The sequence below is a fragment of the Chiloscyllium plagiosum genome, unplaced genomic scaffold, assembly GCF_037043375.1.
Source record: "Chiloscyllium plagiosum isolate Xiang-an unplaced genomic scaffold, Cpla_swu_hap1 HiC_scaffold_37, whole genome shotgun sequence".
Classification (NCBI taxonomy): Eukaryota; Metazoa; Chordata; class Chondrichthyes; order Orectolobiformes; family Hemiscylliidae; genus Chiloscyllium; species Chiloscyllium plagiosum.
The window spans coordinates 24,475,707-24,499,456 of NW_028270175.1; the positions used below are offsets into that span (position 1 = coordinate 24,475,707).

Genomic DNA, 23,750 nt, shown 5'->3' on the forward strand with positions numbered 1-23,750 from the left:
CCAGCATCTGCAGACCTCACTTTCTCCTGTTTTACTAGTCAACCAGATCACCACAAACAATCATTTCAACACAATCTACCCACTTTGATTCTTTATTTCTCAACAATAGTGCCAAAATAGTGATGAAATATGGACAATTAATTTCCAATTTTCATCATCTGCTTTTAATACCTGGGACTTTATAGACTGAAATGGTTTTGGAAATGTAAACCAATCACAGCTTGAGCCAAGCTCGAGGAAATCAATGGTGGAATAAACAATACAATATGAAGTGAAATTAACACTTATCAAAAATGACTGAAACAAGTCAGACAAGAAGAAACTCTCATCTCCTGTTTTCAATTGACACTTCTATGTTAAGGTTCATATGTTGGAGATGTAAGACTCACCTGCAATTGTCTTGATTGGATACAATGAATCTAGACATCAGAATATACTAATGAACTATTTCAAACAACTACTTTAGCAACACTTGGGAAATGGATATTTAACAGTAAAAGTGGAAGATGCTCTCTTTCTTTGCTCTTGGTCATGAGGACAAAGCACCACTGACACCACAATTTGGTTGAATATTCAAACATCAAGAACTCAAAGATTCACATCTGTTATATCATGCTAACCCACCATGGTCTCAGGTTAATGCCTCACATCTTCAGAACACCCTAACAACTTTCAACTGCATATTCTTTTATCTTCCCTTTCGAATTAGACACCAACCTCTTTTTAATTTTGTACTTATGTTTGTTTGTGCGTGTTTGATGTCAGTCTTTTTCCCCACGGTTAAAAAATAATAAATTTCCTTTCTCACTTGAGAAAAACCCTGTAATCAGCTCTTTAATATTTCTGGTGAACTACATTATTACCTTGAAAGTGGAGTCGCAGGTCGATAGGATAGTGAAGGCGGCATTTGGTATGCTTGCCTTTATTGGTCAGAACATCCAGTATAGGACTTGGGAGGTCATGTTGCGGCTGTACAGGACATCGGTTAGGCCACTTTTGGAATATTTTCTGCAATTGTGGTCTCCCTCGATTAGAAGGATATTGTGAAACTTGAAAGGGTTCAGAAAGGATTTATAAGGATGTTGCCAGGATGGTGGGATTTGAAATATAGGGAGAGACTGAAGAGGCTGGGGCTGTTTTCTCTGGAGCATTGGAGGCAGAGGGGTGACCTTATAGAGATTTATAAAATCATGAGGCGCATGGATAGGGTAAATAGACAAGGTCTTTTCCACAAGGTGGGCAAGTACAGAACTATAGGACATAGGTTTAAGGTGAGAGGGAAAAGACATAAAAGGGACCTAAGGGGCAGCTTTTTCACAGAGGGTTGTGCGTGTATGGAAGCAGCTGCCAGAGGAAGTGGTGGAGGCTAGTACAATTACAAAATTTAAAAGGCATCTGAATGGGTATATGAAAACGGTATGGTAATCCTAGAGAGCCAGGTTAGCCGCCTAGGGTCACAGGTTCAAATCCTGCTATGATTCAGGTGGAATGTACATTCAATTAATTAGTAACATCTGGAATTAAAAGCTAACCTCAGTCATGGTGGCCATGAAACTAGCTACAATTGTAGTAAAAATAAATCACCTGGGCTCACTCTTTGGAGAGGGAAACCTGGTCTCCTTACCTGGTCTGACTCAACACTTAACTGACCTCTGAAATAACTTAGACATTAAATTAAATAAAAACATTAGCTGATGAATAGCTCAAGCACCAATCAGAAAGTACTAATAGCAGCACAGGTGGGAGAATGTATGGGGCGGGGGGGGAGAGGGAAAGAGAGAGAGAGACACACACACACAGACAGGAAAAGAGAGAGAAAGGATGACTTGTATGATGATGGATGGAGACACAGAGAAAGAATGAAAAGAAGAGAAAAGCACATAGGCTGGATCCAAGAGGTTACTGGTTGTTGGTTCAATATCTCAGGTTACTGAGAGTCTCACAATGGAATCTATTTTAGGATAAAACAAATCCCAAACCCTTCTACCTAAACAGCACACCCAGAATTGGCAGTGAAACGGAGTAGAGACGTTGGCAGAGAAATGGAGAGAAACAGGGAGAGAAACAGGGAGAGCTAGAGGAACAGGCTACGGGAAGTGAGGGGTCAGTGCCATGCTCCAGAATCAGTCCTGTGCTCCCTTACATGTGGGAGACCTTGTGGCCAAAGGACTTGTCCTGACTTTCTCACAGGCTGCATTAAGCCCAGTATCAGTTCCTGATTGCTCTGGTTTGTGGTTACTCCTCAACCAACCACAAGATAATCTGTTAGAATCCCCAGGACATTTCCTCCCTTCGAAGGTCTGGATTTGATTCCTGTCACAGAGACTCTGTTGAACAGCTGTCAATTTTACAGTTTTGTTTCTGGGTGGACAGCCCAGGCAGCGCGTGTGTGCAGTCTCCCAAAAACCAGAATCTCCTTCAGTGTGAGGCAAAGGCCCAGTTCGCTAAAAAAAAAGAATGATTCAGGACCCCTTGAAGATTTATTCAGTTTGAGGGCATGCAGCTGCTCTGTGCACCACTAGGTGTCTGTTATGTAAATCTCTGGCTTAGCAGTGTGCTCATAGCCACTACTACACCATTGTTCAACGTTCAACCACACACACAGCCCCGTCAGAGAGAAATAATGATGGAATAAACTAAGCCTGAGCCAGAACAAGTTCAAAAGAAGCACAGCAATACCACAGATTTGAACTGCAGTTGAGCTGGACTTCAAATCACTGCTTAAATATACACCTCCCATTATACATTGCATCATTACAAAAGGAGCTGGGAATGAACAACAAACATTGGGCAGATGACAATACAGTGAAAGAATCCTCAGCTCACACACACCGGCATGAGCATTAGCTTAAAAAAAAATCAGCATTCACACTGTCTCGATGTGAATTCCAGAAGCAGTGCCAATCAAACTTGAAGGTTCTTTCATTTAATAACCAAAGCTCACTAAACCTACCAATGACCTATTTATAGTGAAGTCACATTACCTCAATGTCACTTCTGTGCCAGATATAAACCTCATGGGACATGTCTGAGTTTTTAAGGGCTTTTGAAGTGCAGTGATATGTCCCTGCCTCTGAACCAGGAGTTCAAGTCCTGTCTGCTCCAGAGGTGTGTCAATAACATCACTGAACAAATTGATGTGAAAATATCTACAACCAAACTGGAAAGGGTTTAGAAAAGATTTAGCAGAATGTTGCTGAGAATGGAGGGTTTGAATGATTAAAATAGGCTGGGACCTTTTCCACCGAAGCACAGAAAGTTGAGGATGGCCTTATAGGAGGTTTATAAAATCATGAGGAGCAGGGATAAGCTGAATAGCAAACATCCTTTTCCAAAGGCAGGCAAGTTCACAACTGGGGACAGATTTTTAAGATGAGGAGAAAGTTTTAAGGTGGACATGAAGGGCAATTTGTGGAATGAACTGCAAGAGGAAGTAATGAATGCAGGTACAGTTACAATATTTAAAAGACATTTGGTTAAGTATATGAATGGGAAAGGTCTGGAAGGATATGGGACACATGCAGGCAAGTGGGGCTAGTTTAGTTTGGGAATATGGTTGACGTGGACTCGTTGGACCGAAAGGTCTGTTTCCTTGCTACATGACTCTCTGACTCTATAACACAAGATACTGCTAAGAATAAAAACAGTAGGATAAAAGATCATGTGAATCAGATTATGGTGACTAGGCTTGTATTTTGAAAGCCCTTTAAATGGTAGAAATTTGAAGATAATCAAGATATCAGTTCTAGGATACTGTCATCACTGACCTTCTCCTTGTTCAATGACTCTTGAGCTTCCAACTTATAAACCAAAAAATCTGCAGAGAGGGAAGAGAAAATGAGGAAGAATTTACATTCAAACTGTCACAAGAAGATCATTTTAATATTCTAAATATTACACTGACAGTCACCAATATTCTGACACTAAATCATCATTCTGAAGAACTGGTGCAGAGGTTGAAATTAGATGGGAGTGGATAAACAGGAAGCTATTGCTCAAGCTGCTAACACTAAGCCTGCACCTCCCAGCACTCTCCCCACAATTCTATCACAATAACTTGTATTTATGTAGCATCTTTAACATAGTAAACCTGTGCAATTCTAACAAGACTAGGCAGGTGAGATGCAAGAAGCAAGAGTCCAGAACCAGGGGTCTTGATTAAGGATAAGGAGGGACATGAGGAGAAATGTCTTAACTCAGAGGGTAATGAGCCTGTGGAATTCATTGCCACAGAAAGTGCTTGAAGCCAGATAGTGTCTTTCTAAGAAGGAGGTAGATTTAGCTCTTGTTGTGGTTAAAGGGATATGGGGGTGGGTAGGATTTGGGTATTGAGCTCCATGATCAGCCATGATCATATCGAATGGCCAAGCAAACTTGAGGGATCGAATGGTGTACTCCTGCTCCTATCTTCTATGTCTTTATGTAAAGTGAACATGGAGCCTCACAGATGTACCTGTATTTTCAAACAGAAGTTGACATTGTGCGAAAGAGTGAAGTGTCAATACACGTAAACAAATTTTCATGTTCATCGAACTGATAGTCTACAGACAGAGAAGTGAAAATGAGGAGGAATTTAGATGGCCAGAGGCCGACTTTGAGGAGCAACTGAAAGGAGGAGACTGAAAGAGTGAGGTTTTGGGCAGGAATTCTGAAGGTTAGGGACCCAGGCAGCTGTTGGCACAGCCATTAATGGTGGGAAATCTCTTTAAAATGGAAGTCCTGATCTGATGAGGAGCCAACCAGCATTGTGTACAATAAACACCTTCATTCATCTGGGCTCATTAGCATTTTGGAGAGCTGGCACACAGCAGGGGTGGGGAGGTGCAAACTCACAAGGAAGGCAATTGCACAGAACAAGTGTAAGGCTGACACAAGAGACAGGCAACACAGTTCTCCGAGTGGTCAGTGTGAACGCAACAGTTCCCTAGAGATTAGCAGCCCCGAAACAGGCCAAGAAACCAAAAGAACCTACATCAGGGTTTATGTTAAACATTTACCTCCTCCCACCCTACATCACTGAATGTCATTAACATAACCTTCTGTCCTGTTCTCCCATATATTTATTGAGCATCCTCCCTCTTCCATACATCAACGGCCATTCCCTTCAATCGCTCCTTGTGGTTAAACAAAGTTACATATTCTTGTCACTCTCTGGGTAAAGAAGTATATTCTGACTTCCTTAGTGAATTCATTAGCAACTAACTTATATTTATAGCCTCAAATTAGAGGCGTTTACATTTCACTACAACGTGAAGCAGGGATCTCATAAGCATTGTAACCCATTTGCCTTTCAGATGGCACTGGGCTTTCTGTGAACCCCCCGAACATCCTGTAGCAAGAAGCAAAACTAACAGATCTTCCACCTGAACACTAAGAGACCTTCAAACTTGGCTTAACATGTTCAGAGAATTTCCTTTTCAAACTAATAAGGAAATGTGTACTTTATTAACAACACGTTGTGTCCTGTGCAATGTGGGACAACCAGGAAGGGCGGGCAATAATTTAACACACGTATTGGGACATAGAAAATAAATGGAAGGAAACATTGTGGAGTTTAAACTTTTATGTTTGCAGAACCTACCCTTCAAACACTAACATTGTACAGGAACTGCTGGCATGGGAAAGGAAAGGGTTATATTGCAACACTCACAACCTTTGGACATTGCAGAAAGCTCTTGAAAACTAATGAAGTAATGTTGTGGTGTGGTCACAGTCAGAAAACACCGCAGTCAGTTTAAACACAGCAAGAACCCTCAAGCAAGCAATCAGATAAAGGAGCAAATGGGTCTGTCTTTCAGTGACTTTGGTCGAAGGATAAACATCATTCAGAAAATCAAGAGAACTCCACTATTCTTCTTCAAATAGTGCCACGGGATGATTCTATATCCATCTGAGGGGGCAAATGGAGCTTCGATTCAAACTGTCAACCAGAAGATAGTACTTCCAATGTTACACCATTTCCACCATGACATGTCAACTTGGATACTGTGCTCAGGTATTCGGGGCGGGGTATGAACCCACAACCTTGTGGCTTGGAGGAAGCAGCTTTGCCAAGGAACCAAAACTGACCAGAGACCCATACAAAGATACTGTCACAGCCATGAGGATTCTCCACCCAAAAGGAGCTGTGTTGGACAAAGTCTGCTACTCATGGGAGATAAATTTAAGAGAGGAATTAAGACACAGAGAGATGAAACCAACTGAGATCGTGACGAGTAGTGTTCCTCATCTTTCCCAATAACTTGAACGAAGGAGTAAAGAATTTCAGATCCAAACTGGCAGACAACAGTAAAGTAGGAAATTACGGTAAATTGTGTTGTTAAGAATAGGATATGGATGAGAAAAAGAAACTGTCTCAAATGAAATTCAAGATAATTCAGTGAAAAATAATTCTAACAATTAAATTTGACAACAGCTCCTTGAAAGAGGTGTTAGGTTTTAAATTGATCTAATTTCTGAAGTTTCTTCATATCAAGCCTGCCAAAGAAACCGGAAATACAAAGGGCTACATTTAAAGTGTACCATAACCAGAGCTGGTGATGTGGCATAAATGTTTAAAAGCCGTTTAATTCTCTCTCACTGCAGAATGTCACACAAGATGATGTTTTTTTTAAAAAATTATACATTCAGAGAATGTGGCTGTTGCTGTATAAGCCAGCTTTTATTGCCCATTCCTAATTTCCTTTGAGAAGTGGGAAATGAGTTGCCACCTTGAGCTGCCGCAGTCCATGTGGTGGAGGAGGTATATCCAGGGGCTGGTTCCAATGCTTCCAGTAAGCTGCAAGGCTGCTCCACATATGCATGGCGATTGATGAACAGACACAGATCGCAGCAGTGACTCCTGGTTCCAGAGGTCATTATCTCACACAGATCAATTAGAGGTAATACTAGCTGGGACAGAAATCATGGGACTCTGTGCTGCTCCTAGTCTGGGGTCTGGACCCCCAAGCCAACCATCTCCACACAGCCTGGTCACTGGGCCCTGGTTACTGTTGGGAGGAAGTTCCAGGATTTTGTTGCAGTAGCAATATAAGAAAAACACAGTTTCAAGTCAAGATGTGTGGGGCTTGGAGGAACATTTACAGCTGAATAGTATCATGGGTGGCTCAGTGGTTAGCGCTGCTGCCTCACTGCACCAGGGATCCACGTTCAACTCAACCCTAGGGCAACCCTATCCAGGGATGTGCAGGGTAGGTGGTCTAGACATGGGAAATTCATGATTTCAGGGATAGGGTAGGCACTGAATGGTGGCAGGGTGGCTCAGCTGCTGCTTCACTGTGCTGGCAAACGTTGGTTCAATTCCAGCCTCAGCTGATTGTCTCTGTGGAGTTTGCATATTCTTCTTGTCTACGTGGGTTTCTCTGTGTGCTCCAGTTTCCTCCCACAGTTCAAAGATGTGTGGGTTAGGTGGATCGACAATGCTAAATTGCCCCACAGTGTCAAGGGATGTGCAGATTTGGGTCAGCCTTGGGAAATGCAGGGTTATAGGCATTGGGTTAGGGGGTGGATCTGGGTGGGATGCTTCTGGGAGGGTCAGTGTGGACTAGATGTGCCGAATGGCCTGCCTCACACTAAGGGTTCTATGATTCTCAGACATCTGCTGCCCCTGTCCTTCTGGTTGGAATATTTCCCAAAGTGAGGAGATACAGCCAATAAAAGTTTTGATTTGGAGATGCCAGTGTTGGACTGGGGTGTACAAAGTTAAAAATCACACAACACCGAGTTTATTTGGAAGCACTAGCTTTTGGAGCGCTGCTCCTTCATCAGGTAGTTGTGGAGTATAAGATCATAAGACACAGGTTTACAGTGTGATGTAACTGAAATTACGTATTGATAAAGATTTGGATTGTTTGTTAAGTTTCTCATCTTTTCGAATGAATATGTTGGTTTCAGTTCTTCCATATGTAAATTGCAGAACTTTTTTAAAGCTACGTTCTCAAGTGAACTTTAACAATTGGTGTCAAATAATGCATTGAAGATGTGGTGCCCTGTGTGAGACTGTCTGTGCCACAATGGTCAGACTGATTCTAATCTTACGTGGATTCATATAGTTTTTGAGCAAAATAAAATGTAATTCTGCAAGTGCAAATTCACCCCACAAACTTATATGTGCGTGTGCGTGAGTGTGAGAGTGTAAAGGGGTATACGTCTGAGAGGGTGCAGGAGACTGTGGGAGTACATGTATGAGCCTATAAGAGAGAGCTTGTGTATGAGAGAGGGTCTGCGTGAGTGCACGCGCGTATGTAGGACTGTGCGCACGTGTCTGTAGAAGTGTGCGCGTCTCTATGTGTGTAGTGCAGTGGGTCACCTGTAGTGTGACATGAACCCAAGGTCCTGGTTGAAACCATCCCCATTGGTACTGAACTTGGCTATCAGCCTCTGCTCGGCCACTTTGCGCTGTTGCCTGTCCCAAAGTCCGCTTTGGAGGATGGTCACACAAAGGTCCGAGGTCGAATGTCCTGGCAACGGATGAATGAACGCCGCACAACAATCAACAGACAGGAGTGTTCCCGCCCTGTCAGAGAACACATCAGCAGTCTGGGACATTCGAACTTGAACTTTTGGGTGACCGCCTTCCAAGACGGACTTTGGGACAAGCAACAAGCAAAGAGGCCGAGCAGAGGCTGATAGCCAAATTCAGTACCGATGGAGATGGCTTCAACCAGGACCTTGGGTTCATGTGACCCCAGATGACCCCACTGCACTACACACACAGATGCACACTCTCAGACAAACACAGACACTCTTACAGACCCAAACACTCACGCAGACCCTCTCTCATACACAAGCTCTCTCCCATACACTCTCACGCACCCTCTCACAGATTTATACCTCTTTACTCTCACAGACTCTCATAACACCACCCCCCAACACACACAAACACACACACAAATAAGTTGTGGGGTGAATTTGTACTTGCAGAATTACATTTTATTTTGCTCAAAAACTGCATGAATCCATGTAAGATTCTGTAAATCTGTTTTTTAGATTAGAATCAGTCTGAACACTGAGGCACAGACAGTCTCACAAAGGGCACCTCACACCTTAAATGCATTATCTGGGCCGACATGACACCGATTGTTAAAGTTCACTTGAGAATGTAACTTTAAAACGTTCTGCAATTTACGTATGAAAAATCTGAAACCAACACATTCATTCTAAAAGATGAGAGACTTAACAAACAATCCAGATCTTTTTCAATACATAATATCAGATACATCACACTATAAATCTTTGCTATAGATTCTGTGTCTTATGATCTTATATTTCCCAACCACCTGATGAAGGAGCAGCACTCAGAAAGCTAGTGCTTCCACATAAATCTGCTGGACTATAACCTGGCGTTGTGTGATTTTTAAATTAAAAAGATTTTGACGTCCTCTTGTTACAGTAATGTGTGTCCACCAGGTGGCTCCACTTTGCAGTGTCACACAATTCAATGGAATTGATCTGCAGCAGACCAAACAGCCAGAAGCCTGGGTGTTTACTTTGAACGCAGAAACCCAGGATCAGTCTTGCCTTTGTTCCCCATCCAAATATAGACATCACAAATGTCTCCAGTTCTGTATTATAATCCTATAATTAGCTGAATGTCAACAAAAATACATTCTGACTGCATCAAAAACCAAAACATGTCTCCTCTCATCCAGCAGACATGGATAATGGCAGCCTGGGTGATTTCTCTATCCTACAGCACTGACCAATTCCCAATAGGAAATACTTTACTGGGCCTCACCTTGGGGACTCTGTAGCCCAGGTAGAGATATTTCTGGGGAACCGGTGTTCCATTACAAAAAAGTGAGAGAGTCCAGTTTTAACAGCATTTCCCATTACCTCGAAACATTCCCAACAGGAGTTCAGGATAATAAATCAGGATAGTTTGCACCTTTGCTTCAGTTAACTGCGCATGGATCAGGAGTAGATCTGGAACCTTCTCTATGACTAAGCGCCACAGGGGCTAATGCAACTATCCCCATGCAGTCAGGCAGCCTACAGTTTTCTCAAAACATCTAAAAAATTGGAGCTTTCAGTGTGAGATGTTGAGCAGGCAACACACTCAGTTTTACTTCTTAAAGATAATAGAATCCCTATACAGTATGGATGTAGGCCATTTAGCCCAGAGTCCACATCAACCCTCCAACGAGCATCCTACCCAGACCCACTCCCCTTGCCTACCTCTGCAACCCGGTATTTCCCATTACTAACCCATCCCTGGACATTATGGGCAATTGAACATGGTCAATCCACCTAACCTGCACATCTCTGGACTGTGGAAGGGAACCAGAGCATATGCAGGAAACCCGCACAGATAATCGCCTGAGGGTGGAATCAAACCCAGGTCCCTAGTGCTGTGAAGCAGCAATGCTAACCACTGAGCCACTGTGGAGAATTGGTGAAGAGCTAATCTGATTGAACTGAGGAATGAGTGGGTTATTCCCAGGTGAGGAAGTCTAACCCAGGAAAGGAACACGATCCTGCAGGGAAATAAACAATAAACCCGATGGCGAGTCAAACCTTCTTTTGTCTTTTTGTGCTCCCCTCGTTCCTTCTGCAATGAACGCTCCAGCCTTGATCGGTGCTCGTACACCACTGCAAAAAGAAACAGATGTTACTGACCAATCACCACCATGTCAGCTCTCTAAACACCGCACTGTGCACTGAAGGCAACACCACCCCTCCAACTCCAATCACACAGAACCCTGCGCATTCAGTAACCCCACTGCTCGCAGCCTCTTCTCCTGAAAACTCAGGCTCATTCACTCCTGTGGAAGAGAGTGAAGACGATGGGCCGAATGGCCTCATCTCGACAATATGATTCCAGAAGGGAAGGAGCAGTGGGTGAGGGAGAGGGCAAAGAAAGACAGAGTCACTGGGAGGGACAAAGGTGTGGGTGGGGTGGAGATATGAGAAGGCAGGTAGGGAGAAGGGGAAAGGGGAAGGGATGGCGGGGAAAGGGGAAGAGGAAGGCAGACAGACATGGAGAGGAAAACAGGAAGAGGGTAAAGGGGAGGGCAGAGGGAGAGATGGGGTAGAAAGGACAGGAGGAAGCAAGAAGGTAGAGAGAATGAAGAAAGAGAGAAGGTTGAGAGAGGATGTGGAAAAGTTTGGAGACTGTATTGGTAGACAGCGAAGGAGCAAAAATGAAAAGAAGCAGCTTCCAGGGAGGGAAAGTGAATCAGAAGTAGAAGAAAAACAGGTGCATGAAAGGAGTGGAGGGAAAGTGGGAACAGCAGTATAGGTTGGTGTCGAGAGTAGAAAATTTGCATGGGGCTGAGTGGCTACCAATTCACTCAGCTCCCTGAGACAACACACGCTAATTTGTGACAGCAAAGTGCAAGACACCATTGTTTCAGAGTTTGAGCAATTTTCATTAATGCTGCAAGTTTTAGTTGAACTGAATCATTGAACAACATCACAAATCCTTGAACTGATTACATTTATATAGCACCTTCAAAACAGTGTAAGATGTTATTTAATGCCAGCCCCTACAAATGCCATTGTTTAACAAATAGATTCAATTAGAAGGCCCATGAGGTAAACAGGTTTGTGTTACACATCTGATAATAAATCCCAGCTGTAGGTTGACACACGAGGGTCAGACTTTGATCTAATTAAGGTTCGGCCCTAAATGTTGATGATTGCACTTGTTTTTGACCCCAATTCCTGGCACATTACAGTCTGGACCCAATTAAAACTAGGCTCAGAGTTATTACATGTCACAACTTGTTGCTTAATGGTTCAGAATGTGAACATTGCTGAAGAGAGTGACACATTCCCATGACAACATACATTCATACACAGCGACTGGTTCTGTGTAACCAATTGGAACATAGTCAAGCCTTGAACCTTCCTTGAATTACCTGGGAGTTTGGGAAAACTACAGCTCCCCATTGCTTTCCCAATGTCAACTGCTTGGCCATTCAGAGTGAATTTGCCAGTCAATCAGCACCTTTCTCTCCTGTGGCAGAAATGGTTGTGACCACTACTGATGTGGCATGCTTGCTTTCTTGGGCAACACAAGAAATGTTGACAACATTCTCCCTCCTGCTCACCGCATTGGTCCTCGTCTTCGAAGCAACTGTGAATTAAAGCATTGCAAATCACTGATCTGCCACTGCCAGGGAAGAACTGGTCCAGGAACAATTTAAATGGACCCAATATACACAATGCAGACACCAGAATGATTGACATCAGATTAAAGAGCAGCATAGAGCCAGGTGGAAAAGAGAATTTAAAAAGACAAAAGTGATGCCCAACATGAAATGTGAACAGTGATGGAGTTCCCCTTGTCCTCAATTCATACCCTTCTGCATTCAAAGGATCATCCTCAGCCATTCGTACCATCTCCAAACACACCTTTCCTCCACTCCACATTCCACAGGGAGTGTTCCCTCTCCAAACACACCCAGCTCATAGCACCTTGCGATGCAATTGCAGCAAATGTAACATTTGCCAATTCTCCTCACTGTCCAAAGTCCCAGACACACCTTCTGGGTGAAGCAGTGTTTTACTTTGAGCCATAGGGATTTACAGCACAGAAACAGACCCTTCGGTCCAATTTGTCCATGCCAACCAATATCCTAAATAAATCTAGTCCCATTTGCCCATAGCCCTCTAAACCCTTTCTATTCATATACCCATCCAGATGCCTTTTAAATATTATAATTGTACTAGCCTCCACCATTTCCTCTTGCAGCTCATTCCATACACACACCACCCTCTGCGTGAAAAAGTTGCCCCTTAGGTCCCTTTTATGTCTTTCCCCTCTCACTTTAAACCTATGCCCTCTAGTTTTGGACTGCCCCACCTGAGAGAAAAAACCTCATCAGTTTTTCCTATCCACACCCCTCATAATTGTATAAACCTCTATAAGGTCACTTCTCAGCCTCCAACGCTCCAGGGAAAACAGCCCCAGCCTGTTCAGCCTCTCCCTGTAGCTCAGATCCTCCAACCCTGGCAACATCCTTGTAAGTCTTTTCTGAACCCTTTCAAGTTTCACAGCATCTTTCCGATAGGAAGGAGACTAGAATTGCACTCAATATTCCAACAATGGCCTAACCAACGTCCTGTACAGCCACAGCATGACCTCCCAACTTCTATACTCATTGCACTAAACGATAAAGGAAAGCATACCAAATGCCTCCTTCACTATCCTATCTACCTGTAACTCCACTTTCAAGGAACTATGAACCTGCACTCAAAGGTCTCCTGATGAAAGGCTATTGCAGGAAACGCTGATTTTCCTGTTCCCCGGATGCTGCCTGATCTGCTGCGCTTTTCCAGCACCACTTTAATCTAGACTCTGATTTCCAGCATCTGCAGTCCTCACTTTTGCCTATACTTTTTTCAATCTAATCTACTTTGTCTGTGGCTTACAATGCAACGTCCTTTATATTTTTGACACCAAATGCAAACTGAGATCACTTTGCAGAACATTGTTTGGATAAATGGCCCCACCCCTTCCAGTTGTTTGCAATTTCAATAAACCATCTTGCTCACATGTCAGTGTTTAGCAACGTTCCAACAAAGCAGAACAAAACTTGAAGGAAGAGCACGCCAATTTCCAGCCAGGCACTTTACTACCTGTAAGACTCAACATTTCAGTTCAGCAACGTCACAGCAATTATCTCAGCCCTCCATTTTTGTTACAACATCCAATCTCCTTCCCCAATCAACCATGTCTTGTTGTCTTTGCTCTCAGCAGAGTAGACATTCCACACCTATCACTGACACATAATTTACATCACTGTCCTTTCCATCTCCTCTTCATTAGAACTCAGTGTCTTTTTCTCTGGGCACCCACACCATCCAATGCATGTTTTGAAAGTGCTCACATTTCCAAAGGACTTTCAAAGGGAAGCGAATCAGACTTCAGAACTAGAGTCTCAAGCATACTTTCTTTAACACCACACATACACAGGCTGGAAGTCAAGGCTTGGGTGCTGTTTGGCTGTGTTTTTTAAAATCATTCTGTGTTCTATCTAAGCCAAACGTGTCCAGTTTCCTCCCACAGTCCAAAAATGTGCAGGTCAAGTGGTTGTAGTCCAACAGGAGTTTTTGGACGCATTAGCTTTCAAAGGGCTGTTTCTTCACCAGGTAGTTGTGGAACAGAATCATACGATACAGAATTTATAGCAACAAGATTGCAGTGTCATTGGAATGCTCCACAACCACCTGATGAAGGAGCAGCACTCTGAAAGCTAGTGCCTCCAAATACACCTGTTGGACTATAACCTGGTGTTGTGTGATTTTTAATTTTGTACTCCCCAGTCCAACACTGGTACCTCCAAATCAGGTTGGTTGGATTGGCCATGCTAAGTTGCCCATAGTAACCATGTGCAGTCTAGGGCTATCAGCCATGAGAAATGCAAGTTATAGCATTAGAGTAAGGGAGTGGGTCTGGGTAGGATGTGCTTTGGAGGGTCAGTATCTCTTCAATGAGCTGAATAGCCTGCTCTCACACTGCAGCGATTCTATGATTCTAGGAAAAGAGTGGAAAGACAGCACCCACACTCCAGAAACCCTATCGGAATGCTCAAGTGTATTGTAAACAACAACAGAAATTGTTGGAAAGGCTCAGCAGGTCTGGCAGCATCTGTGGAGAGAAATTACAGTTAATGATTCAGGTCCAGTGACTCTTCCTCAGACCCGAAACATTAACTGATCTCTCTCCACTTTGCTGTCACATATCTGCTAAGATTTTCCATCAATTTCTATTTTTGTTTCTGATTTCCACCACCCGCAGTTCTTTCCGTTTTTAACCAAGTGCACTGTAAGGTAGTTTCATCTTCAATTCTTCTTCAATATAACCTGAGTGACACTAGCACTGGAACAGAATCTGTAGGACAGGAGAATGACAGACTTAAAGGATGAACACAGATACATGGACAATCCTGAGTTTACCAGCATATCAGCTACAGTATGGTCACAAACTTATTCTTACAGCTGTTTATCACATTCCCATTCTTAACTGACAAATCTGGATTCACATTTGTCCCAGCTTTCAGAGCAAGCCCTGGATATTAACTATCACAAACTCAAAACCATCAACTTCACGCACTTTATCTAAATCCAAAACTACCTTAATTCAGCTATAAATCATCCTTGAAGTATAAGTCAGAGAGGAACATTTGATCTTCACATGCTGGATGTTAATTGTGTTTAATTGTATACGGGTGGAGGGCATGAATTGGAGTTTCAATTAAGCAGATATAGAGACACTTACTGAAACTATGTAGGTGAGTTATGTGGTGCATGCATGTATTGTTTCACTGTAAATAAACATTAGACTGAGTAAAGATTGAGTCTGGTTTAATTTTTCACTGTTTAACTCTCTGGAATAAAACACTAATTTCCCTTCAGATTCTGTTAAGTGCCAGAAATGTGGTGTTGGAATGTTATTGTGCTGCTCCACACATCTCAAAACTGCAGTATGAGCTGAACAGCGTGAACGGAGATTGCTGCAGAGCATCTGGATCGCTGCATAAAACGCAGCACTTTTCCAACTGGGGCTGTCAGCCTGGAGTTTGGAACCCACTTCAAACAGAGCTCGTTCTTTCCCATTCCCGGCAAGGCAGTCAGCTGCTGGGAGGTTTTTCCAAGCTTTACGAAGGAGGAAAAATGAAATATCAAATTGAAAAAAAATATTTATTTGAATAATAACTATGGTGAGGAATCTTTAAAACGTAGATATAATCAAACACTTCAATAAACAGCATGAAGATTGTCTTATACTTCAGACAAACATCTGAAACATGTATTAGGTTTTATTTGTTTTATTAAGTGGACAAAGCTAATCTCAAGCAGAGTGAGTGAATGCAAACAGTTTGTTCGTAGAAGTGAATACAATCGACCTAGAGAACAGACCTAAAATAGTCATTTGGGATGTGAATGAATGCAAATTATACTAAAGTTAACATGTTCATGTCTTTGCCTATTCTACATTATTTTTGAGTTCAAAAATAACATGTTCATTCAAATATTTGCTACAGTATTTGGAAACAGTTTGTTTTAGCACTTCAGTTAAATATAACAAATTGTCACATGAATATGTTGGACACACAAGTGGCACAGTGGCTCAGTGATTAGCACTGCTGCCTCACAGTACCAGGGTCCCAGGTTCAATTCCAGCCTCGGGCAACTGTCTGTGTGGAGTTTGCACATTCTCCCCGTGTTTGCCTGGGTTTCTTCTGGGTGCTCTGGCTTCCTCCCACAGTCCAAAGATGTGCAGGTCAGGTGAATTGGCCATGCTAAATTGCTCGTAGCGTTAGGTGCATTAGTCAGAGGGAAGTGGGTCTGGTTGGACTGAAGGGCCTGTTTCCGCACTGTAGAGAATCGAATCTAAGTTTGTCAAATTATATTCAAAGCTCTAGTTTCAAAATGAATCGTTGCTGTGGTTCTGTTCGCCGAGCTGGAAGTTTTTGTTGCAAACGTTTCGTCCCCTGGCTAGGCGACATCATCAGGCGAATCATTGATAAGACATTAGCCAACCATAAAACAGTACAGGAACTACCAGTCAGTCTTATCACCTTTATTGACTTGACACTGTTTATTTGTTTCCTTATGGTTCAGATGTTATTCTGAGAATCTCAGAAGGGAGGAGGTGGTTTATTCAAGTTTACAGGTTGAAATACCAGTGGTTTGAGGGGAGGGACAATGCTACAGCATCTCTTTATAATTCTCCTAAAGCTTTATCATATCACAACTGTTCTTTTTTCATTCTTGCTCGTTTTTATACAATAAGCTCAATTTGAATTAATTCAAAACAAAAATGGAAACTTCTGGAAAAGCTCAGCAAGTCTGACAGCCCCTGTGGAAAGAAATCAGACTTAACATTTTGGGCCCAGTGTCTCTTCTGTGAGACCTACTGAGCTTTTCCAGCAATTTCTGTTTGTGCTTCTGATTTCCAACATCCACAGTTTTTCAGTTCTTATTCTGAGTTAATTAGATCTTAGTAACTTCTACTAAGTATAAAATGAAGGCTTTGCATTCTGTGGAGGAATGTGTAAAAGCTGAGATGATCCAAAAACATTAATCACATGGCAAGCTTGAACAAGACAATAAATGGGGAAAAATGAATTTATAAATCTGGAATCATTCAGCTCCTTGGCTGAGTTTGCCTACTCAGCTCAAGTTGAAACATTAGCTGCAGACGTAGGGTCAGCTTTGCTTAGAAGGTCGCACTCTCACCTCTAGAATGGGAAGGTCATGAGTTCACGACACAATCCAAAGACTGCAGCTAAAGAGTTAGACTCCAAGTATGGTGTGAAGGGAGTGCAAATCATGGGAGGTACTGTCGATCAAATGAGAGCTTAAACTGAGGCACCATCTTCCTGTCTGGTTATTGTAAAAACTCCAAATGGCACTATTTTGAAAACAGGGAAATATATGCTATTGACCTGGTCAGTTTTTATCCCTTTACAGATGTCATTCATGCTGTCTGTGCTATTTCTAAGACAGTGTGCAGAGAATAGCTGCTGAAGTCCCCTGCATTACAACAGTAACTAAATTCAGAAGTATATCATTAGCTGTTAAAAGAGATTGTAAAGGTGCTACATCACAGTCCTCCCCTTCTGCTCGTGTCAGTTATTCAAACAGTGATACAACTGCCCAAGCATAGAAGCTCAAAGACACCAGTTTCAAATTACTCTTTCAAACTAGTTACTCTAAACTAAGACTTCGCCAAATAAGGCTTCAGTAAGATGATTCTTTGCCCTCAATGAATAACTGAGAAAGGAGGAATACAAGGTAGTGCTGATAAACCTTAACTGCAGGACACCTCAATAAACGTCCCCTTTTCCAGGAATCACCCAACATTCCTGACTCATCACAAGGCACTGGCACCTCAACATACTCACCACCATGGACAGCACCAAACACCGAAACATCCTGTAAATATCAGCCCGATGTAAAATCACCTTCTTAGAAATTACTTCAGCCACTCCATTCACTCTGAAAAGATCAATCTTCAATCCTACATGCACTGAACAGTGGTCAGACTCCAAAGAACAAAGATCTAATCCATGATAAATGATAATGCAATTTGCTTCTCACTTGATTTTGTCAGTAAACAGTTGACTTTTTTTGTAACAAATGTGTACAATATTGTGGTCTTCTGCCAGAGGTGTGAAAGATACCCTGCCCGCTTAACATCCCCACTGCCGTTTTTTTTTCCCCACTGAAGATGCTTCATCTTTCTGATCTCTTGCTGCCTCCTTCAATCTTCTATCATGGGCCTGTTAAGCAGGTTTGTTCCTCTTGAAGACACTGACAGATCTGCTGTTTATTTCCAATTGTACTAATCTGCAAATTTCACCACAGCAATTTCTTCAGATTTGGTGCCATCCCTCCCTTATGTGACCCACAAGTCCTTTCTAATCCAGTGGATTTTGGTGCTTAATGGCAAGTTAAACAATACACAGAGACAAAGATAATAGCGAAGAACCCTTCATCCACATACCAGCTATTAGAATATAACATGTGCTGTCTCAAGAACCCTCCTCTCTTTGGTGGAAAGTAGGCTAAACAAACATACCATCCAAATTAAAAACAGACTGCAAGCAACAACCAATTAATTTATATAAAATATGAAAAAAAAATATAAAAGTAAAAAATTGTTTAATATCAATCATTGAGAGAAAACATTCCCTCAACATTCTGAAACCTTCACCATATTAACAGTTTTTTTACTACTGATTGGAAAATCTACACAAATCCGTGACTGGGAGAAATTCACTCCCGCTCCATTGAATCTGAGATGAATAGAATCCCTACAGTGTGGAAACAGGCCAACAAGTCCACAATGATGCTCTGAAGAGTAACCCACCCAGACCCATTTCCCTACCCTATTACCATATATTTACCCCGAACCTGAACACTATGGGCAATTTAGCATGGCCAATGCATCTAAACTGCATATCTTTGGACTGTGGGAGGAAACTGCAGCACCCAGAGGAAACTCACGCAAACACAGAGAGAATGTGCAAACTCTACACAGACAGTCACTCAAGGCAGGAATGGAACCCAGGTCCCTAGCATTGTGAGGCAGCAGTGCTAACCACTGTGCCATCAAGCAGAAAGCTATAATGACAGTATGCTTCAGTCAACCAATGGCCAGTTCCTATCTACAAAAAAAAGAGTCAAGGAAATTTGTAAGTGTCACAATTAAGTCTTCCATTTCACTTCAACATCAGATTAGATTAGATTCCCTACAGTGTGGAAGCAGGCCCTTCGGCCCAACCAGTCCACACCGACCCTCTGACGAGTAACCCACCCAGATCCACTACCCTCTGACTAATGCACCTATCACTATGGGCAATTTAGCGTGGCCAATTCACCTGACCTGCACATCTTTGGACTGCGGGAGGAAACCGGAGCACCCGGAGGAAACCCACGCAGACACGGGGAGAATGTGCAAACTCCACACAGAGTCGCCCGAGGCTCGAATTGAACCTGCAACCCTGGTGCTAATCACTGAGCCACCGTGCCGCCCTGTATCTGCCTGGTTAGGTCCTCTTCCCCTGCTGCACAAACTGCACTGCAATAACATCTTAGATCTCCAGGTGTAGCCATTGACCATTACTCACAATGGCACAAATTGCAAATAATAACTCTCCTTCCTATGACTGATCTTCCCTTTTGTTCTTTCAAACACTTTCCCTTCTTCTGTGCTTCTTTAAACCCCTTTCCATCTCTACCTTTCCATAGTTTTAAAATAAAATTAATTCTGTTCTCTTTCCACATGTTGGTAGGCATGCTGAATTTCTCCAGCACTTTCTGCATTTATTCCAAATTTCCAGCATCAGCCATCTTACTTTTGTATTGCTTTTCCAATTTTTTTTATGAAATATATTCCTTGACAGGAAATGCTACAAAATGATACACAGACCCCAAAACACAGGCTGCCATGATTTATAATGATGGTGTTCATGCTGGATTGACACTGAATGATAAACTGTTAAAAAGAAAAAGTCTTTTTGTTAACATTTTGTAAGGTTTGAAGTCAGGTCATTGTGTGCAAAATCAGCCAATGAGACATATTTTCAGAATGTGAAGGAAATTGTCTCATTAACTAAAAATGTCATTCATTATAGTTTGATTATACAAACTATAAATATTTCTAGTCTGTTTCTGGCAGGAATGAAAACACAACTCTGGAAATATGATCAAAGCTAATACTTTTACTCCAGACACAATCCCTCATGTGATTGAAACTGAGAGCAGAATTGACTAACATTGGAGTAATGCTGGCTGGTTTACATCCCCTCAGTACATACAGCACCCTACTCACATTGATTTAAACTTAAACATCCTTTCTTGAAAAGGGCAGAAAATGGATCTTAATCTTTACCCATATACAAAAGGTTCCCCCGACTGTCCAACTGCACAGAACCCCTCTCCTAGCTTTTCATGCATGTTTAAAACACAAATTAAATCAACCTATTCACATGCATTACGACACACCTTTGAAATAAGTGGGATTTGAACCCAGTACTTCTAGTTCAGAGATAGGAACGCTACTACTGCACCACACAAGCCGCCAATTTTTTTTGATACTTACAGAAAGGAGTCAAATACTTGTATTGAAGTCCAGTTTGACAGCACACTGAGGGTGGGTTTAGCCTGCACAAAAAGTACAAATCTGCCTTCTCTCCAGCTCATACCAAGGTCACATTCACACTTCTAGCGCCACTAAGTCTGCAGAGTCAACAGAACTGAGGAGGTAGGGGTTCAGAACCGCTCCGTGTACTCATCCACCAGTCAATGAGTCCAACAAAGAGCCAACGTTACCACCACCAAATGCTATTGATCAGGTCACTGACAAAGAACTTTTCTTCCCCAAAACTATCGCCGTTCCTTTCACCGAGGCTTTTGAATAACGAAAGTACTTAACCGGTTAGATTGGCAACTTTCAAAATTCTGAATAAGTCCACAAATTAGCTACAGCAAAAACTGCCTGGCCGCTGACTTTTGACTGGCGAAAGGATTAGGCCCACCCCAGGGTCTGAATCGAGCCGAGCACATTTGCCCACCACCCCCTCCTGAGGTGACAACTCACCGAGACCTGGGCTGGGGACTAAAACCAACTGAAACGTCTGTTGGTTGATCAAATAAATTCTCTAAAGCCACCCGCCACCTTCCAAACTAAAAGCATGAGGCTAATCTCAATCTCTAGAAAACAAATTAGAAGAGTTTTTCATCTTCTCAAACCACTCATGAAGATTCTGTATCGCTTTTCGGTTGGAGGTTTTGATGTAAATAGGGCAACTCTGAGGGTATAAGTCGATGTGAAATTTAACTTTACTGGAACTCAAAACTTCTCGCAATGAAAGAACAAGTAATGCGGCCCCCTTCCCCTTGTGTAAGAGACAAACTTTTCACCCTCATTCAATCAGATGCGAACAAAATACCTTCGCTCTTTCTGAATCAAAACAAAGTTACTCCGGTCCAAAATGTTACAATCACCGGATGCCTCTTAACCCCGCCCTCCATCATTCCGTTTATTCCGCTGTGGCCGCAATGTTACAAACTCCAGTGGAAAGCAGCTCTCCCAGCACACCCACCTTGTAACTGAGCTGAGACGGATTCGTGCTGTTGCTTGTATTTCTGGGCCAGCAGTTCGGCGCCCCTCACGTTCTCCTTCAGGTGGATGTAGGTGTAAAACCCGAACCCAAAACAAAGTGCAACTAGGACGCAGAATCCCGTCTGGAGCATTCCCTTCTGTCTCCTGGAACACATCCCATTGCCCATACTGGAAGAATTCAGCCCCTCTCAGATCCCTCTATGCAGCCACCATTAGTCTGGTGTGCTTCAGTAGCAGGGAGTTCCCCGTCCCCCTCTCTCTACAGATACTTGCCCCCCGCCCCGGCTGGACACTGAAATAGTGAGAAACAAACTCGCTGTAACCAAAGCGCCGAGACTCAGCTCCGATACATTGACTTGATACATTTAGGAAGTAGCGAGATTGACACAGAAACTAACCAATAGGCAACCCGCTGCTGACGTCGCGTACGCCCCAGCAACCAATCAGCTCGGGGCGTGGAGGCAAGCTTTCTCAAGAGAAGCGGGGCCTATTCGCCGTTTTCTTCAGTTCCGAGGATTTTGTCCTGTTTATGTTTCGTGCTGTTAACCAATGTTTTTAAAATTGCCATGCACTGTGCATCCCATCTGGCAGCCTCCAACAGTGTCGTGCTCACACTGAAACTTTGCACTTCAGTACAGTTAGTCATTTAAAACAGTGCAAGACCCGACATGCGTTCCCGACTCTTCGAATCCATGCGAGTAGCTTTATTTAGAAGCAGTTTCACCTGCTTCCCAAACCACTCGATGAATTGTGATAGTTTATATCAGAATGCGCGAAATGTTTGCAGTCATGCAGTCAGCAAATATTGGAAATGCACAGTTAGTAGGTCAGTAAGTGGTCACTGATCGTCAGGGTCAGATTGAGTAGTCAAGGCTGGACAAATGTTCGCTTTTCATCACTTCAATGTTACACTGAGAGAATTCTCCAAAAAAAGACTAGAATTAATGTAGTGCGTTTTGTGACCATAAGATGTTTCAAATAAGTACTTTTGGGGTGCTGCAGGAAACATGACAGCCAATTTGAATACCCCATAAACAGCCATGTGATAATGAACAGACAGTATGCTTTTTGATGTTGACCGACGGATCCACATCCAGGACATAACAAATGATTACCTTGCCCTTCATCAAAACTATGGGAGCCAGAAAACAAGGATGATAGGGGCTCAGTTCAACAGCTTTCCAAAAGGCAGTGCTTCCAACCCTGCAGTGCTCCCATTGTATGACACTGAATATTAGGCTTAATTATCTGAGCTCAAATCCTGGAATAGATAACCTGACAACATTTTACACTCAGAGACATGAGTAATACCATCTGAGTCATGTTTTCACACATATCAGAGTAAAGGTTAGGATTAGGATTTTATGTAAAACAGTTGGGAAAAGGTCATTCTCAAGGCCTGCACATTAAATAGAGACATTGTAAAGTGCATACATGGATTAGGCATTAGTTTAATGTAATTTGGTTAAGTTTTTTTGGGTATTTTTGTAATTTATAAATTTGTTCTGTGCTAGTACAATAGCTGTTTTGTTTGCAAAGATTGAGAGTGTGTGATTCATGCCTCTTGACATTTTGTAGACACATTGCAGTCTTTTGATAAAGAAATAGCAATGAGTTAAAGATTATTAGTTACAGGTGAGGCAGTCCATTTTATCTTGTCCCTTGGTAATATCCTCCAATTTCTCCAATTTTAGGATTTAGGAATCATTTATAGTGTAATATTTATGAAATATGTGTAAAGATGCCTTAATGAAGGTGCAAAGTCAATTTAACACTGATATCAGGAAATCTTTTACATAAAGTGTGATCACATGTAGAATGTGCTTCTTGATAGGGTAGTGAAGCTAAAGCTCAGGAATCAATGAAAAACAAATGGAACGTAATGAACCAAGTAGGAAGGCACATGACTAGAAGCTTATAAAATTTTCAGCTTTCCTCATCAAATTGTAGTTAGGATGAAATAATTTAATAGATCACATATCTACCCATAGCAAAAATGGGGTAATATTATTTATTTCTTTATACCATATATCTAATGCTGAGAGATATTGCATATTTTAAAGACTTGATTGAATACAATAAATAAAAGGTTTAACTGGCAAACTATATTTCATGCCTGAACAGACAGAGTCATCATTGGCTGTCCCTAAATTCAAGGATGATGTCT

General features: G+C 42.3%; 1 protein-coding gene across 2 annotated transcripts in view; it reads right to left on the reverse strand.

The window, feature by feature from the left end:
• The window catches only part of LOC122540296 (uncharacterized), a 59,089-nt gene extending 37,199 nt beyond the window's left edge, over positions 1-21,890 (reverse strand). The window contains exons 1-3 of one of the 2 annotated variants that reach the window (XM_043675797.2): positions 21,564-21,890; positions 10,516-10,590; positions 3,768-3,817 (exon numbers count right to left, since the gene is read on the reverse strand). In XM_043675797.2, coding sequence (XP_043531732.2) covers positions 3,768-3,817; positions 10,516-10,590; positions 21,564-21,750 — 312 coding nt within the window. In that variant the 5' untranslated portion in view covers positions 21,751-21,890. The remainder of the gene's footprint in view (positions 1-3,767; positions 3,818-10,515; positions 10,591-21,563) is intronic. The other variant, XM_043675792.2, reaches the window with a different exon arrangement.
• Between the last annotated feature and the right edge of the window lie 1,860 nt (positions 21,891-23,750).